Genomic DNA, 20,784 nt, shown 5'->3' on the forward strand with positions numbered 1-20,784 from the left:
ACATACCGGTAACAACAGCGGGATCCAGAATCGCCTCCCCCTGACCCATGGTCAGCACCCTTCCTGTTCCTCCATTTCAAGGATTGTTGTTGTTAGGGCAATTTCGACGGAAATGCCCAGTCCTTCCACATCCATAGCAGGTGTGGCTAGGTCCTGCTTGTTGCCGCTGGTGTTGGTGATGTTGTTGTTGCGGTTATTGTTGTTGTTGCTTCCCTGTTGTTGATTCTGAGGAGGGTAAGTCCTGCAGTACCTTGCCGTGTGCCCCTTTCGATTGCAGCTGGTGCACTGCATCTCTCTGCATTCTCCATTGTGATGGAGACCGCACTTGTTGCACTTGAGAAGATTACCAGAATAAGGTCTAGGAGCACTCGGAGCAGCTGAGGCTAGAGCATGTGGTGTGGACGGAACTTGCGTGGTTGCAACATTAACTGCCACTGTTTGCTGCTTCTTGGATGATTCGGAGCCTTGACGTCCCTTCCTCTTGTTATTCTTCTCCTTCTTGCTATCATTTTCCTTCTTAACTTCGGTCTCCACTGGCTTCTCACCCTTTTTGTTGTTGTGGTCATACAGCTTCTTGGCCAATCTCTTAGCACTGTCGAAAGTTTCGGGATTTGCAGCTATCACGTTTCCTTGGATCGGGGAGGTTAGTCCCCAGACGAATCGCTCGATCTTCTTACCCTCTGAGGTAATCATACCAGGGCATAACAGAGATACTTCGCTAAACCTTGATATGTAGGCATCTATATCAGCATTCCAGACAGTGAGATTCCACAGCTCTTGTTCCATTTTCTGAATTTCACCACGAGGGCAGTATTTGGCCATCAGCATTTCTTTCATTTCTGCCCATGGCATGGAATTGGCTACGGGAAGTGTCATGGCTTCCACGTGTCCGTTCCATCAAGTGAGCGCTTGGTCAACGAAAGTGCATGCGGCAAACTTCACCTTCATCTCTTCAGGGCAATCGCATATCTCGAATACCGATTCCACCTTCTCGATCCATCGTTTTAGGGTGATCATTCCTCCAGTGCCGTTAAAGGTTTGCGGTTTGGTGTTGGTGAAGTATTTGTAGGAACATGTTTTGGTAGGTCCTTGATTCGTCCCGTTGTTCGAACTTCCGGTGCCTGGTCCGTTGACTCCTCCATTGTTCCCTTGGTGAATTTGGGCCATAGCCGCGGTAACCGCAACCGACACCGCTGCCTGAAAAGCAACAGAGTTGAACTCGGGAGGGTTTGGCTCAGGGTTTCTGCGGGTGGGTCGTCGAGGCATCTTTTTGTCATGGAACAGAAAGATGTTGAGTGTCTGTGCTTTTTGTGAGAGTGTGATCCAATAAGCTAGGTGTGAGGCACGAACCTATGTACTTTCACAATTTGGCACACAGTCATGGATATGTGACACATAGCAGATTACAACGTCAAAGTAAAACATAAAAGAAAATTTTACTAATATTATCCGTATTTGATACATGAAAATTTTTCTCGTAAGAGCATACATAAGTGATACTAGTTCGACATCATAATGGCTCTATGAGTAGTGTAGTCACTTAAACATAGAGTCGGGGTACATAGCATAGATCCTAATGACATAGTACTAAAGACTGATACTACTATCCCTAGTACTCCACGGAGTATCCTAAGATAGGGGGTGAGATCATATGCCGAAGTGTTGAGCCAACAACTAAGCCATCTCCGTCATGTCACCAATGACCTCATCCCTCTCATGCTCAGCTCGCACTGCACGTGCTTCCATGGCGAACAGCTGTTGCCGCAGGGCGGCAATCTCAGCTTCGGGGGAGCGATTCTCCCTTGCAGGGTTCACTGGTGGGGCGGGGTGGTCCTGCTGCGCCTCGCTAACAAACGACGTGGCCTGATCTTTGCCGGAGTCTTGTCCTTCCTTTACGTCATCATCGGCCTCCTCGAACTCATAGTCGGTGTCCGTGTATTCGTCAGGACCGACGTCGTGTGCTTCCCCTTGATTCCCTTCAGGTCCATCTTCAAGCATCCCGTGAGCCACTAAGACTTGATGGAACTGAATACCCTGCTGCTCTCCCTCCATGAAGACTGGGAGAAGGTATATGAATAAACTATCGTTACTCCTATGACTCTACAACTATTGAATTGACTAAACGAATGTTCTCTTCTTGGAGGTAAAGGGGTATGTTTTTAGGTTCCCTAGCTATCACGATCTCCTCAGGACGTGTGATAGTTATACCTTGGAGGGAATGTAGTTGATCAGGCTACATCCACTCCTTGATATGACTAGAACAGTCCTGGCTTAACCGAGATACTGGCATTATCTTGTTTGGTTCGGTGTTATGTTCTTTTTCCTAATACAACCAAGGATTTTTTATTGTTATGTTTTACTTGTTTTGTTTAGAGTTGTGTTAGTCCCTATTTTGGTTTATAGTTGCATATCAATGTGTGGTTAGATATGCTAGTTCACTATAAACAGAGCTCTGATACCAACCTGTCACACCCCCGAACCAAACGGCGTAAACGTCCAAGGGCTCTTGTGACTTAATTGAATACCATCACAATGATTATACATGAATCATAACATCATTCATCACCATGCATTGAAATATTACAACCGATATTGTTTACATTCAGTACATTGTTTTAAACATTACAATTTCATAACATAAACCGTTTGATCATTAATCTAAGCAAAACACCATGATATAACTTGATACATATTCTTCTGTTTACCTGTTACCTGAGAATACAAGTTATTTTGAAATCAGTCAACATATGAAATGTTGGTGAGTTCATAAGTAATGTTATGGAAAATGATTTTTGTGAAGTTTGAAAACCCAGAAAATCCGATATTTTCTAAAAAGAGTATTGTTTATAAAAAGTGTGAAGATCCGTAAGTATGCTTGTCGATTTTGAAAACATGAATAATTGTTGAACTTTGTATACATCACGTAGGTTAAAATGTTGAACTCCACGGGAAAACCCGATGTTTTTCCAATGCGTAAATTACATGACTTGTTTATTGTTATACCGATACGACGATTGTTTTTGATTACCCAGGTGACATTGGATTAATTAAGGGTTGTGAGTTGTTACAATCACGCATTATTGAAAATGACTAGTTTATAACTACAATTTATGAACGATCCTTGAGGCATCGTCCATACTACTCACATAATCCAACCACCCTGACTTCTCTTGTTTAACGTCACGAATCTGCTTACTCGGTTTCTCATAGCCCCACAACCGAGGAGAAAGGAGGGTAAGAAGCCTCCTTTGTTTCCATAAGTCATTCAAGGCTATCGGGAATGCGAAAGGCACTTGGCCCGACTCGCATTTGACTTCTCGACTTCGCTAGCAGTACTAATGGACTCTTGGGGCCCAACAACACAATAGAGCTATTAAAGTCCTTTTACATGGAATTAGGTCATAGAAGGCCCATTAACATGTAGGCACGTCCCCTTCGGGCCCAAAGATCATGTTATTGGGCTAGCAAGGCCCAACAAGCACGATTTGAAACTTTCAAGCCCAAAGATTGAATATTGACTCCTCGAAGTTGTCGTGTGTTTATTGAAGTACTACGGTTATTTGATTTTTGTTATGTTATTGATTCGAGACCGAATCAATTCGTTTGGTAACGATATTGGTTGTTGAATGTGTATTCGTTATTACGTTTCGCCGGTAGTCGTGGATCTCGTATTTTTTCTTAGGGATTTATTTGATTAAAAGTAAGATTTTTACCTTTTCACAACCCTTCTTTTATAAAGTTAGCACTTGTAGTCCTTTATATAAAAGAATTTCCACTTTAGTCCTTAAACCATTTTTCTTGACACTTTGGTATCATAACTTGTTGAAAAGACATTTTTAACCAAATTTTGTTTTGTAAACAGCTTTAGTCCTTTCAGAATAATGTTTTCTCGGTTAAAACCCTCAATTTCGCAAATCTTACAGTTTTGGCCCAAAAGAGAAAAATTTTACATTTTTGGTCCGTTTTGAATTTGAAAAGCATTTTTGACCATTGAAATAGTTTTAATACACTTCAAATCCCTTTTTTTACATAAATCTTCCTTTTCAGCCCCTCAAACTTGAAAATCTCGCATATTGAGGCTTATTGGGCCGAAAAGCCCAAGTTTAGCCCATTAAGTGTAAAATTTACATTTTTAGTCCTTAAAAAATGTTTTGTTTTAGAAAAATTATTATAGAAACTGTTTGGACTCTTTTGACCCTCCAGAAACTATAATTTGTCGGTTTGGGCCCTTAGTTTTGCATTTTTAACAATTTAAGCCCAAAAATGGGTTTTATGTTCAAGCATGTTCATCGTAACCATATGAGTTATTTTTCTTGACTTTATTAGGGAAAAATAGTTTAAGTTATGTTTATTTCCTTCCCTATGTTTTAGATCTCGGTTTTTACATACTTTTTGGATAACATTTTCATCACAACACATGATATCACACACAAACATGCATCAAATCACACATAGCATACATTTACACATAGATCTACACATTACTTGTATTCTCCCCCATAAAAACTCATAAAACTCAAAAAGAAATGGGTATGAAGCTCACCTTGAGTAGTGGATTGGTTTTGAAGAAGATTTGGAAAAGTTTGGTGCTATTTGCTGCCCTAGCAAGTTCCTTGGATGGATCTCGACTTAGTGGGTTCTAAGATGCAAGATCATGAACTTGAATGGATTAAGAGATGATTTTTGATGAAAAGAAGTGAGTTAGATCATAGATTTAAGCACCAACTTACTTGAATGATGATTTTTATGGAAGAAATCCCTTGAACACCCCTTATATCTCAAAAATTTGGAGAGAATGGAGAGAGAGTTTCTTTGAGAGAATTTTGAATGAATTGTGTGTGTGTGTGTGTTTGGTTTCGGCCGAGAGCAAGAAGAGAGAGGAGAGAAGAGAGGTTCTTGAATTGATTTGCATGAAAACATGAGATGGTGCATGGGAATCCTATGGACAAATATGAGGTGGCATAGGAAAGTCAACTCTCCTTCTTTGGTTGGGCTTGGGCCGAGATTTAGGGAGAAAAGATGAGGATTGGGCCTTGTATGTTAAAGCCCAATTTTCATGGTTACGTTGAGTGATTTTTGGTCCAAATAATTATAAATATGATTTTTATGACCCATGAAGGCTAAATTAAGTTAATTATGGCCCAATATGGTTCATTAAATTAATTTATTTCATTCTAGGCCCAATATGGCCCAAAATATTGAAACAAATGGAAGTGGGTCCAATTAGAGCCCCTTTAAGAGTTCTAAGCCCAAGATAGTCCAATTGGAAGTTTATTGGCCCATTGGGCCCAATAAGGAAATCCTAATCCATAATGGACTTAAACAAGGATTTTCTAAGGTTTCCAATTGCTTGTTGACTATTTGCAATGCTTGTATGAAGTGTTTGATTGAAATTTTGTTGTCATAGAGTAAGCATCATAAATGCTTTCATGTCTTTGATTCATAATTGGCATAAGTGTTGTAGTTACAAGGCACAAAAGTTTCTAGTTGTGACAAAAGAACATAAATTTGATCGATGTAGTAAGTCACATGATTAAGGAAGAATAGTAAAAGAAATATTACGATTAGTTTGGATATAAATGGATCAAAACTATATTGTTTGAAGGGTTTTATATATAAGCTTAGGTACATGACAACCACATATTCCCTAAGCCATATATATATATATATATATATATATATATATATATATATATATATATATATATATATATATATATATATATATGTAAACTAGGTTCATGTGTTTCTTACATTTAGTGTGTGTTACAATTCACCAATATGAATTTAGTAAAATTAAATAATTTTTTAATTAAATAAAGATAGATATAAAATGATTTCCATAATTGTATGTATATTAAATGATATCCATAATTATAGTTTTTTTTATGGAAACTAATTAAATTCATCATTAACGTCGGCAATAACATTCTTTCAGAATGAATTCGCATTTACGTTTTCATGTATGGGTTCATATTTTGTTTATGGCCCACTAACTTAAAATACAACAAAGTTGCATGAAATATGAAGAACGATAGTATATTTTACTATATGAGTTTGTGGCCTGGTTATCCTCATACTCGTTGTTCCACCATCCACTATTGATCGTTTGGTCTCGTATCCTGATGTGGATTGGCCTGGTTGTCCTCATACTCATTGTTCCACCTATATGAGTTTTGTGTTATCTTGATTGTTAAAAATTGGGGTATAGTAAGGCTTGGAATTCTAAGAATTGTGTAAAACACTTTCTGATTAAAGCATTTGGGTGGTACTCCCAGTATTCTTTAATCGGATAAGACTCAGAGAGACAAGAATTTAGAATGCTTTGATGATAATTTCGTATGTATCAGAAAATGAGACGAAAACCGAATTTATGATCTTTGTCTGAAAACTGTCATATGAAAGTTTCAAACTGTCATATGACAGTTTCAAACTGTCATAAACTGTAAAAACTGACATAAAACGGAAGTTTGGATAAGGGTCAAAGAATGGTCAATTCTATGAAAATACGATTTTCTGATGCATTTTTTTATATAGCAACATACGATCTTTTTCTGATGCATTTTTTGGATAAGGGTCAGCTCGACCCCAACCAGGGGTTCTGCCCCTTGGACCCCGCCAGGGGCTGCCGCCCCTTAGACCCCGCTCTAAGGGCCCTGCCCCCGGACCCCCGTTCGTTTAGGGGCTTTGCCCCTAAATGATAGTGTACTTTGAAAGCTTGATCAAACTTAAACAAGCGTGTACTCCACACCTTCCTTACTTGTTTAATATTTATCAAGATCACCTTTGGTCAACAAAGAAATCCCATTACACTTAAATAATATTGATGACAACAAATCACCAACAAACCTCCCCCATTTAAGTGTAATCTTGATTAATTTAAAATGAAACATAACACCAACAAACTGATGCATAAATGAAATATCGTTACGATTGAATTTCACCTTAGTATATTACACAATCCAAATATTCGAATATCAGGGTGTTACTAAGGATTGAACCCTTTCTATCCATAATGAATACATGAAGATAATACGGACAACAATTTACATTCTCATAAGTTCTAACTTGACACTATATTTTACTAGCTTGTGTCCCATCCTTCAATAAGCATATCAAAGCCAAGTCCTAACTTCTTGAAGCAGCTAAACTTCATGCTTATATAGGTAGTCCTTTTATTCTTGAACCTGCAAATGCAATTTTTCAAAAGAACTATTAAGAATATAAATTCAACGTCCTTTACTTGCAGTACTGAACACATACCTTGGGATGATGATAATAATGTGTTCCAATCTTCAAATATCAAACTTTCCACATTGAATTCAACATCTAATATCACATTAGATGGGAATTGGGTATCTCAATATAAAATATTTTATGTGGACTTTAAACCCATCCCGACAGCCGCCTTGTGCACATGATCTCTTGCTAACCCTTTGGTTAGATGATTGGCTAAATTCAACTGAGTTCTTACAAACTCCATAGATATCACACCAATAATCATGCTATGTCTAACACCTAAATGTCTAGACTTTCCATTGTATACTTGACTATAAGCCTTAGCCAAGGTTGCAGCACTATCACATCTGTTAGAAATGGTAGATATCGGTTTGGGCCATAATGGAATTTCATAAATCAAATTCCATAGCCACTCAGCTTCTTTACCAACAGCAAACAAAGCAACAAATTTAGACTCCATGGTTGAGTTAGTAATACAAGTTTGTTTCTTAGATGCCCAAGAAATGGCACCTCCTCCAAGAAGAAACACCCAACCACTAGTAGAGGAGTGATCCTCTAAGTTGTTAATCCAGTTGGCATTTGAATAACCTTCTAAAACAAAAGGATATCCACTATAAGTTAAACCATAATTCATGGTCCCTTTTAAGTACTTGAATACTCTACTCACGGCTTGCCAATGATGTGAACTAGGATTACTATTATATCTATTAAGCCTTCCCACAGCATATGCTATATCAGGCCTAGTACTAATCATGGCATATATTAGACAACCAATAGCCCTTGAGTATTCTAGTTGAGACACTGGAGATCCTTTATTAGGTAGAAGCTTAAGACTAGGATCTATAGGAGTGCTAACAGGAGAACAATTCTCAAAGTTAAACTTTTTCAATATCTTCTCAATATAATGAGATTGGGAAATTGAAATCCCATTGTTTCCTTTTCTAATTCTTATACCAAGAATTACTTCAGCCTCCCCCATGTCTTTCATATCAAAACTAGATGATAAGAATTTCTTGGTTTTATCAACTTCTTCTAAATCAGTACCAAAAATCAACATATCATCTACATATAAGAAAATCATGACTCTTTTATCAGAAGTATCAAATTTGCTATATACACACTTGTCAGCTTAGTTTAATGCAAAACCATTAGACAAGACAACATCATCAAACTTTTTATGCCATTGTTTTGGTGCTTGTTTCAAACCATATACTGATTTCTTCAACTTGCACACTTTGTGTTCATTTCCAGGCATCACAAACCCTTCAGGTTGTTTCATGTATATTTCCTCATCTAAGTCACCATTCAAGAATGAAGTTTTCACATCTATTTGGTGAATCATAAGATTATGTGTAGCTGCAAGAGCTAATAATAATCTAATAGTAGAAATTCTGGCAACAGGAGCATAAGTATCAAAGAAATCAATGCCTTCCTTTTGTCTAAAGCCTTGTATAACCAATCTGGCTTTATACTTATCTATTGTGCCATCCACCTTCATTTTTCTTTTGAGGATCCATTTACATCCTAATGCCTTGCAACAAGGAGGTAAATCAGCCAATACCCAAGTATTGTTATGCATGATAGAATCAATCTCATCATGAATTGCCTCTTTCCATAAATGTACATCCCTAGAATCCATAGCTTCACTGAAAGTCTTTGGATCCTCTTTAATATTAAAACAATATTGATGTTGAGAAATAGTCTCATTCCTTGTTCCTTCAACTAAATATAGTTGAAAATCAGATCCAAAAGACTTAGCTTTTCTAGATCTGGTGCTTTTCCTAGGTTCGGGTACAGAACTTGCACCACCAGAAACATCCTCAGCTTGAGTAGCACTCTTGCTGAAAGATTGATGAATCATGTCCCTTGGTCTAGGTATAGATGTAAATCTTTCTTCATCAAAAATAGCATCTCTTGACTCTATCACTGTGTTTACAGACACATAGTCATTAGATTCTAAAACATAGAATCTATATGCTTTGGAATGCTCAGCATATCCAATAAAGATACAATCTATACCTCTCTCACCCAACGTTTTCCTTTTGGGTTCAGTGAGCCCTATAACTGCTCTACGACCCCAAACTTTGAGATAACTCAAATTTGGTACCTTTTTATACAAAAGTTCATAAGGAGTATTCTAACTCCTTTTATTTGGAGTTCTACTAAAGGCTTGGAATTATGAGAATTGTGTAAAACACTTTCAGATTAAAGCATTTGGATGGTACTCCGAATATTCTTTAATCGGATAAGACTCAGAGAGACAAGAATTTAGAATGCTTTGATGATAATTTCGTATGTACCAGAAAATGAGACCAAAACCGAATTTATGATCTTTGTCTGAAAACTGTCATATGACAGTTTCAAACTGTCATAAACTGTAAAAACTGACATAAAACGGAAGTTTGGATAAGGGTCAAACAATGGTTAATTCTCTGAAAATACGATTTTATGATGCATTCTTTTTATATAGCAACATACGATCTTTTTCTGATGCATTTTTTGGATAAGGGTCAGCTCGACCCCAGCCAGGGGCTCTGCCCCTTGGACCCCGCCAGGGGCTACCGCCCCTTGGACTCCGCTCCCAGGGGTGCTGCCCCCGGACCCCTGTTCGTTTAGGGCTTCACTCATAAATGACAGTGTACTTTGAAAACTTGATCAAACTTAAACAACTGTATACTCCACACCTTCCTTGTTTAATATTTATCAATATCACCTTTGGTCAACAAAGTAATCCCATTACACTTAAATAATATTGATGACAACAAATCACCAACATTGATGACAATGTAGTTTCTTGGTCCTCCAAACATCAACATGTAGTTTTTCGATCCTCAGCTAAAGCTGAGTACCATGTGGTGGGTAATGTAGTCCTTGAAGCTTTATGGCTTCACAATCTTCTGATGTCTTCTCCATTGTCTAAAGCTACGATTGTGTTTTGTCATAATATGAGTGACATTTATTTATCTTCTAACCTGGTACAACATGAAGATACCAAGAATGTGGAAATCAACTTAAACTTTGTTAGGAAACATGTTATTATTGGTCATGTATGTGTCTTACATGTTCCATCAACTTACATGTATGCATATATATTTCCCAAGTATGTTCCTACTCAAGTGATACATATGCATATCTATCATGCATATTTTGTTTCAATTGATTAAATATCTAACGCCAATTTTAACTATATGTACTTTTTTTTTTATGTATTTGAAGCCTTTATTGCATATGTATGTCATTTTTATATATTTATGTGTAGTAATTTCATTTTCGTACAAATTAGTTCCGGATTAGAAATTAATATTTGTCCTAGATTAGAAACAAAATATTATGTGATAATTAAATTAACTACGGCAAAATTAAATCATATTCTAGCGGTGCTTGCCAATTGTAATTGGCACAATAAAGTATTTTACTAAAGCACAGCACAATTTGTTTTTTATGGAGTTATACAGTACAAACATATAAAATATAAATTGTTATGTATGATTAAAAACCGTTGTATACGGATCAACACCCTTTACTAAATGATGAAAAATGATGCTCTTATATGATGAAAAACAAAATAAATCTTTGCAGTTCAAAGGTAAAAATGTTGTTAAAGGTTTTTTATTGTGAGAGTATTGAAAACAGCTTCACTTCATATTAAAAGTGTTGCCAAACACACAGTACGTCATCCTCCACATGGGATGTCTTCTTATTCCAAATAAATAAATAAATAAATAAAAGTTTAGAATAATCTTTAAAATTTTTGCATCCAACAACCTTTAAAACCCCTTTTCTCTCTATCAAATTCCGCTCACCTTTAAGCATTCTTTTCAATTATCTCCATTCACATATTTCCCTCACACATACACACCTAAGACACAGACAAACTAACACTTACACATGGGATCTTTGGTGGGACATTTGGCACCCGGGTTTTGGTTTCTTCTCAAGGGTTTTTGGCACCTTCTCAACCATATCAAACTTCATGTTCAAAACCCCAAAACCTATCATTCTTTACCATGGTTTCCCTCCACCAAGATACGGTATTTGGAGCTTTACGTCATCATGGTAGGTTGTTCCATGTTCATAGTTATGGAGCTATTTATTGGACCAAATCGCCACCAGCCGTTTGATACCGATGGAACCATTCCTTCCAACCATCTACACACCTTTGAGCACTCATTAATCTCCCTGGCCTTTTTGGTCTATGGTGCCTTTGGGATACTACTAGATAAGTTTGTACCCATAGCGCAATACGAATTGACTCATTTAATTGAAGGTATTGCCTTTGGGCAACAACTCCTCCTCTTCCACTTCCACTCAGCTGATCACAAGGGTGTCGAAGGACAGTACCATATGCTTCTACAGATACTAATTCTCATCTCTTTTATCACTACCCTTATGGGCATTGGCTACCAGAAAAGCTTCATAGTTAGCTTCATAAGGTCCATTAGCGTACTCTTCCAAGGTCTCTGGCTCATTGTCATGGGTTTCATGCTTTGGACTAGAAGCTTGATTCCTAAAGGTTGTTTCTTAAACCTGGAAGTTGGTCACCATGTTGTCCGGTGCCATGGAGAAGAAGCCTTAGAACGGGCGAAATCGTTGGTGAATTTTCAGTTTTGCTGGTATCTAATATGGGTGACAATCTTTGCTGTATTGATTTACTTGGCTATACATAAAATCTATGCGGGCAATGTGGATTATCAATCAGTAACAACGTACGATCTTGAAAAAGTTCATGAAAATATTGAGGCTCAAAGGAAACTCTGTGAATCACAGAGCTTTCTTGTAATGAAGAAATCTTTTTCTCCCGTTGACATGGAAGAGTAGATATATAAGGAATATGAATAAAAAAGAAGCTCTGAATTGGTCAATTTTACGGTATCTCTTATGTAAGATCCATAGAAAAAATAGACAGGGTTATACCTTCAAGGCTATGTAGGACAAATATACACTTTAAACCTCCTTTTTTATATAAATACATACAAAAAATCAAATATTATTATCAATAAATTCCACCATGAAATAGACGAGCTTTTGATAAACCTTCAAAACGTTGATGGAATAGTAAGAGGATCTACAAATCAAATGATAAGTCTAGTTTTTGAATAAATATTTTAAATTGGTTTTGGTAATGTTTTATTGGTCTTTGTAACTTTAATGTATCGCAAGAAAAATTGATAAATTGATAAAGCTGCATAAAATAAAAAGTATGATGTGACAAAATTTATAAAGTTAATAGTTATAGGTGTTGTAACAGTAGTTTATAAAAAATATAAATTCAAAAGTTGATTATGCGACATGTCAAATTAATGTTGATATGGTAATTTTACGGGCCTTTAAATGTTGTTTAGCAGTAATAAAGATGTTTGTCGAGTTCAATTTTTTTTTCTTTTTTAAATATAACAATTCGTGTAAACGCAAATTCTCATTGTTGGTTTTATTTGCTTCCGTGTTGGTTCTTTATATCTGTCTTTTATTAAGGTTATAAAAAACTATCACTTTAAAAAATTAATTTGTTAGAGAAAAATTAATAAGGGACCTTAAATCGGAGCAAAAAAGTAGGTGGGCAAACCGATGTTGTGCCCACACTTAGGTGATGTTTGTTTTTTCTGAGACAAAACATCTGCAGTCTGCAGATTACATCTGTAGACCTCTGCAGTAGAAGAGGTGAACCAAACGTTTGCAGTCTGAAAAAAAAATTGTTTGTTTTTTTATCATCTGCGGACTACTAAAATAAACTGAAATCTAAATAAACTGATCTTTTTAAACTTCAAAGTGATTTTTTAATATTTTTATAACTTTGTTATAAATAATTAATGAATTTAGATCAATTTTATGTATTATTGTATAAAAAATAAAAATAAAAATGGTATTAATTAATGTATATATTTGATAAAAACTAACAACTTTGGTTGCAAAGTTATAACTAAACATTATAATTAGTTATCAAAGAATTTGATACATAAATTGATGGAAATAAACTACGATTTTTTTCAATTAAATCCATTAAAAACGTACCATAAATATTTTTTCTCGAGAAATTGACGATATTGTATTAAATAATATTTTACAAAATTTGGCAAAAAAAAAAATATAAGAATATATTATGATTTTTTTTTTCATATTTATATAAACAACTTTAACGACTATTATTGTAATAAATCTTTATTTTTAAATTTGTCAAAAATATCATGTTTGTATTGTCGAATGTTTTTTTAAAGTTTTGTAATTTTGTTTTTCGAATTGTTTATCATTAATAAAGTTGGAAAAAATATAAATTAAAAAAAAAAAAAAACTTAAAAAAATATAAAGATATGTATGTTTTTTTAGGCTAAAAGATGTTTGAAGATGTTAGAAGACTCTGATTCACATCTGCGCCAAGAAGAGGGCGCGCAAACATTTTTAAATCTACAGTCTTCAAAGAAACAAAAAGTCTACGAAAGCTAATGTCTGCACATTGTCTGCACGACACAGACAAAAGAGACCACACAGATCTGCAGACAAAAAACAAACACTACCTTAGAGCATCCACAACGGGCTTTGCAAAACCAAATTGAATGCCACGTTGGACTTGGTCTTTCACACTTTAAAAGACGTGCAAAAGTAATTTGTGGGTCATTTTAATATTATTATATTATTTTTATAAAAAAAACTACTTTAAGCCTTTATTAAATTATAGCTACAATCTTGACGTGAATATTCAATATTTGTTTCTACTAGTATATATGATTTCGAAATTATTTTAAAGATCATTGTATCAACTTTATAAAATCAAATTTGTTACTAAATAATTGTTTGTATCACTAAATAATTGTATTTTATGTTAATTTGTTACTAAATAATTATTAGTTATTAATATTTAAGAATATATAAATAAATTTTATTAAAAATATATAAAATGGTTGTTGATATGACAATGGGTCTCATTATGAAAAAGTATTGATATTTCATTAATATAAATGGTTATTGCAAAACTGATGTGACAACTTTGAAAGATAAGTGGCGTTACACGCGTGTGGATGGTCTTACTCCATCAATGTTAGTATATTAATCATCAAAACTCAATGTCACCTATATGCTCCATCTTCTTCATTTGATATTTAATTTTAACTCGATGAGTAGTATTAATATATTAATCATCAAAACCTAATGTCAATTATGTGCTCCATTTTCTTCATTTGACATCTTCTATAGGACAGGAGGGGCTGTTCCCCCTCCCTTATTTTTTATTTTTTTTTTTATAACTAGCTAATAACTATTAAAAATTTTACACGTTAATTATAAAACTAAAATATTTGAATTTCTTCCTCCTTGTTCTTTAATATATATATATATATATATATATATATATATATATATATATATATATATATATATATATATATATATATATATATATAAATGGTTTACGACGTAAAAAAAATTGGTTGTTAAAACCACCTTTAAATCTATATTACCCTAATACCCTCCAATATAAATTTATTATCTTTAATTTATTGCTAATAAATTTAATTTCTAAGGTACATATGTTTTATTTTTATAAGATAAAATATGTTCGCAATTTTATAAAATATTTATGTTTTCGCATTAACCTACTTTTATATATATATATATATATATATATATATATATATATATATATATATATATATATATATATATAATAATAATAATAATAATAATAATAATAAACGCTTTGAACAAAGTATGGTAATTTATCTCTACGTGAGTTTATAGTCTTATATCATAAAAAATATATTATAATAAGAAAAATAATACATAGTGGAATTTTACTTGTACCATTATAAGTTATGATGTTTTCTGAAAAAAAAAAAGTTAAATAATTAATGAATTACAAAACATGAATATTTAATTACAATAAATGCCAAATAGTGATGTGGGTTGAAGTGTTGAGTTTTTTTTTGGTGGGCGGGGACACTAATCCAACAGTCTCCTACTTGGATAAGTCTAGTAACTATAAATGTAAGCATAATCCGATTAGCAATCGTAGCTCTCAAAGACACTGTCGAACTCTGATCTTATCAGTAACCTATCATTTAGATAAGGGGTTGGATAGCCCTTTGTTCTAGATATCGTGTGGACAATTACATGGAACATAGTCATACTATTCGTCCAACAGTCTATTTCTCGATCTCTGATTCGTTTGACATAGAACTTAATTGAACACATCAATTCAGTCTTGACCGGGCCCGACACATAAGTCAAACCAAATCATCGAGGGGCCCTGATATCGCTTTTACCCTCTTAGGATAAAAGGAACAGATAAACTTCGACTTATATGCATTTATTATTCACTAACCAATCATACACAACAATGCGTTTTATAACATCGAGTTACTGATGTATTTTCGCATTATCAATACATAACTAATTACCAAACAATAAACCATATATCTAGGTTTTAAGACCATATGATATTATCGTCTTGCGATCACTCGAGATAAATTCCATGAAGTGATTCCAGCAAGCGAGGGTTTATTCCAATGCTCAAATCAAACTCATAAGCACTCATGAACGTTGTAGCAACCTTTTGCTATCTCTAATACATTTTAGACAATCTACACACCAATTCATGACAGTCTTCATTCATACCTACTTCCAAGATAGGAACGACTGTGGACGGTTCGAATAATTATTATTACTCCAAAAGTCAAAACATGTAAAAATGAAACAATAGGTAAACAATTAACATAAGACAGTAACATTACTAAATAATACTCTTTTATTTAATCATCGAATGTCAATTATAGTTTATCTATTACATGTTTCTAAACTATCTAATCTAAACTAATATCGTCCTTCAGCCCGATGCTCCTAGGGTGCTGCAAGTGTTTAACCCTGCTCAGTCCCTTCGTAAGTAGATCTGTTGGGTTATCCTCTGACAATACCTTCTTTATTACGAGGAGTCCTTCTTCCACCCGATGTCGAATAAAATAATATTTTTTGTCGATATGTTGAGATCTGCCGTGATCCCTCGGTTCCTTGGTCAAGGCAACCGCTCCTTCATTATCACAGAAAATTTCCATTGGCTCCTTTATGGTTGGCATAACTCCAAGGTCTCCAATGAAGTTCTTCAACCATATGCCTCCTTAGATGCTTCGCTCGCTGCAATATACTTTGATTCCCACGTTGAATCAGCTATTGTCTCTTGCTTGGAACTTTTCCAAGTCACTGCTCCTCCATTAAGGGTAAAGACCCAGCCCGACTGCGAACGGTAGTTGTCTCTTTCGGTCTGAAAACTAGCGTCACTATACCCTCGCATCTTTAAGTTATCACTCCCTCCGAGGACTAGAAACCATTCCTTGGTCCTCCGAAGGTGCTTAAGAATGTTCTTGACTACGGTCCAATGCGCTTTGCCAACGTTCAATTGATATCTATTGACCATACTCAAAGCGAAGGCCACATCAGGGCGAGTACAAGTCATAACATACATAATCGAGCCAACTGCGGAAGCGTATGGTACTCGGCTTATTTCTTCTATCTCGACTTCGGTACTCGGGCACTGAGTCTTACTCAACTTGGCATTACTTTGGATCGGTAACTCCCATTTCTTTGAATTCTCCACACTAAAACGTTTTAGTACCTTCTACAAGTAAGTATTTTGACTAAGTCCTATTAGTCTCTTACTTCTGTCTCTCACTATCCTTATTCCCAAAATATAGGAAGCCTCTCCGAGGTCCTTCATAGCGAAGCACTTTCCGATCCAGGACTTAACCTCTTACAGTGTTGGGATGTTGTTTCCTATGAGCAGTATGTAATCGACATACAATACGAGGAATCTAATTATACTCCCACTGGCTTTGACATATACACACGATTCATCCTCGCTTCGTAGAAACCCAAACTCTTTGACTTTCTCATCGAAGCAAAGATTCCATCTGCGAGACGCTTGCTTGAGTCCATAAATCGACTTCTCAAGCTTGGACACTCTATTGGGATACTTCGCATTGACATAACCCTCTGGTTGATCCATGTAAACATCCTCAACCAACTTCCCATTAAGGAAAGCGGTGTTGACATCCATTTTCCATATTTCATAATCATGAAATGCAGCAATGGCCAGCATCACCCTAATAGACTTTATTTTGGCAACCGGTGAGAAGGTTTCATCATAATCAACTCTGGGAGTTTGAGTGACACCCTTCGCGACCAATCGCGCCTTATATGTGTGCACATTATCATCCATATCTGTCTTCTTCTTGAAGATCCACTTGCATCCGACGGTCTTACGTCCAGGCACATGGTCAACCAAATTCCAAACTTGGTTGTCGTACATGGACTGAATCTCACTGTCCATCGCCTTTTTCCATTTTGTAGACTCCGGGCCTGCCATGGCTTCCTTATAGGCTATAGCTATTAGGTTCGTCCAAATTTATTAGCATACTATCACTAATATACCTGTCCCCTTCTGTTGTAATATGAAAACCATATAACTGGGGTTGAACTCTAACTCTTTCGGAATGTCTAAGTGGTAGTGACTCGTCAATCGGTTCAACCAGAGTTTCCTCCTCGGGTTGAGTGCCAGTGTTTGAGGTTCCTTCATCACTTGGCTCTTGAATCTCTTCAAGATTGATTTGCCTCCCACTGTCCCCTTGGCTTATGAGTTCTCGCTCTCAGAAAACCCCTCTCCTTGCAACAAAGACAACATTGTCACTCGGTCTATAGAAGAGATATCTAAAGTATTTCAGCGGGTAGCCGATGAAAATACACTGCTCACTATGAGGTTCGAGCTTGTCGTGAGTCTCCCATCGTAAGAAATCCTCACAACCCCAAACCTTTATATGTGCCAACGAGGGAGCCTTCCTTATCCACATCTCGTGAGGTGTTTTGGCAACCTTCTTTGTAGGGACTAAGTTAAGGATATGGGCGACAGTCTCTAAGGCGTACCCCCAAAATGAGATAGGTAGTGAAGCACGACTCATCATGGAACGAACCATATCTAACAAGGTTCGATTACGCCTCTCGGCCACACCGTTCAACTGCGGTGTCCTAGGTGGTGTCAATTGCGAAACGATTCCGCATTCCTTAAGATAGTCGTAGAATTCAAGACTTAGGTAGTCTCCTCCTCGATCAGATCGAAGCATCTTGATTTTCCTGCCCAATTGATTGTCCACTTCTTGTTTAAACTTTTTGAACTTTTCAAAGGTTTCTGACTTGTGCTTGATTAAGTACATATACCCATATCTACTATAATCATCGGTAAAAGTCACATAGAAGCGGCTCGCATCCCTTGTGGTTGATGTAAAGGGCCCACACACATCGGTGTGTATGAGATCCAATAGACCCTCAGCCCTCTCACAAGTTCCAGTATAGGGTGAATTGGTCATCTTTCCAAGTAAGCAATACTCGCACACGTCATCGTCCCTAAGGTCGAATGACTCCAACATTCCATCCTTTTGGAGTTGGGCTATGCGTTTCTTGTTGACATGTCCAAGACGACAATGCCACAAGCATGCTTTATCCAAACCATTGGATGAATCAACACATAACACATCATTTCCTAATTTGTCTACAACCATCACAGTTTAATATATTCCATTACAAGGTAATGCTTCAAAATAAAATACACTATTAAGATAAGCATTAATAGAACCCTTTTCATTATCAAATGAATATTTAGAACCTTGTCTATATAAACCATGAAATGATGTTTCTTGCCATATCTGGCGAATAGCAACAATTTTTTAAATCTAATCCTAATCTACTATTAAGCACTAAAGAGTAAATTCCGATCTTGGTGACAGGCGACGATCTTATGTTCCCCATGATCAAATTTATATTCCCATGCTCCACATCCCTATCTCTTCTTAGGCCGTGCAAATCAGAACAAATGTGAAAACCACATCCTGTATCAAGTACCCAAGAAATGGAATGTGATGAATCATTAGATTTAATTGTGTAAATACCCACGTAAGATGGCTTGATCTTTCCATTCTTGATGGTCTGCAGATATTCTGGGTAGTTTCTTTTCTAATGGCCTATTTTGTGGCAGTGGTGGCACTCTGCCTCCTTCGGGTTAGAGTTGGGTTTAGCAGAACCAACTTTGGTTCCACTAGAAGAGGTACCATTTTGGGGTTTACCCTTGTGGTTGCTCTTTGAGGGAGCCTTCCTCTTCTTACCCCTCCCTTGCCTAATTGCCAAAACAAGGGCAGCGGTGTGAGCGGGATTTGATACAACATAATTATCCTTGAGATTTCTCTCAGCAATCCTAAGCAAGCCTTGAAGTTTGCTCAAGGTGACCTCTTCCTTATTCATATGGTAGGTCATGCGGAACTGGTTGTAGCAGGGAGGCAAGGGGTGAAGGACGATGTCAATCGCCAACTCTTCATCAAAGTTAACATCCAACTTGAGAAGGCGATCAACATATCTATGCATCATTTGTAAATGAGCGGTAAGGGACTCTTCACTACCCATTCGGGTAGTGATCATCGAAGTGATGATCTCATACCTCTCTTGTCTCGCACTTTGGTGGTACCAGTCCAGCAAGTCTTGATGCATCTCAGAGGGATAAATGTCCTCATAGGACTTTTGGAGTTCAGAAGTCATTATCACTAGCATGATGCAATAGACTTTCGTGGCATCACGCTCGTGGGCCTCAAAGGCAGCGATCTCTTCGGGAGTAGCAATGTTCATGTTGATCTCCTTCAGCTCCTTTTATAGGACATATTCTTTGTCCTTACAACGGGTGACCATTCTAATGTTACAGATCCAATCGTTGAAGTTGTTTCGTCGAATATCACCCTCCCACACAAGTTCACGAGTGAGAAAGAGCTGGAGGAAGTTGAGCCTGAAGCATTGTTGTTGTTCATTTTCGACATCTGAAAAGGAAAAGAACAAAGTTTGATTAGAAATGAATCCCTAATTAAACACCCAAAATGAGAAATTAGGGCTAGGATCCAACAACATTATTTACATATTAGAAAAGGGATGCCGTAATCTAATATGCTATTAACTTGAAGGTAAGTGAATGTCGATTCACTAATTCTCCATTATGAAAAATGAAAAGAAGATTAAGTTTTAAATGTATTGAAAACTCCTAGATTCATTGAACCTTTCAATGACATATTTAAATCTCGATATGCCCTTCAAGTTTGTGACTAGGACGCCAAAGATTACAAAGCGGGTGTGAATAACCATGCAAATGTACATGGTGCCCTCATTGTTATAGTCACCCATTCGATGTGCCGGTTAACCACACACGCTCCATCGAACTATGACAAACAAGGAGTCACCCTTTACCACCTTTACTTAGAAACCAATTAGTGTGTCGGTTAACAACACACACTCCAGTAACTTCTTAGCAAGGGTACAAAGTGTAATTTCATGGGATTGCATCAATTCACTTTTCCTAAAGTAACTAAGATTGAGAATTTTGAAAAATACTTAGTTACTTTATATAGATTCATTATACTTTTAATGAGGAAAGGTTTTCCGTATCCTACCCGTTCGGCTAACGACCCTTGACCAATCAAGGAAGCAGTGAGTGAGAGTGGACACCCATTAAATGGCCATTTTATAGGCCATAACCTTATA

General features: G+C 36.2%; 1 protein-coding gene and 1 pseudogene across 1 annotated transcript; one reads left to right on the top strand and one right to left on the bottom strand.

Annotated features, from left to right (window-relative positions):
• Positions 1–10,152, bottom strand: part of LOC111890126 (uncharacterized) — an 82,428-nt pseudogene extending 72,276 nt beyond the window's left edge.
• A 974-nt stretch (positions 10,153–11,126) lies between these two features.
• Positions 11,127–12,234, top strand: LOC111890230 (uncharacterized). Its single transcript, XM_023886386.3, has one exon. It carries the CDS (start codon positions 11,128–11,130, stop codon positions 12,055–12,057), a length of 930 nt encoding a protein of 309 aa, XP_023742154.1. The 5' UTR covers position 11,127; the 3' UTR covers positions 12,058–12,234.
• Positions 12,235–20,784: the final 8,550 nt, after the last annotated feature.

Source organism: Lactuca sativa, chromosome 6 (assembly GCF_002870075.4).
Source record: "Lactuca sativa cultivar Salinas chromosome 6, Lsat_Salinas_v11, whole genome shotgun sequence".
Classification (NCBI taxonomy): domain Eukaryota; kingdom Viridiplantae; phylum Streptophyta; class Magnoliopsida; order Asterales; family Asteraceae; genus Lactuca; species Lactuca sativa.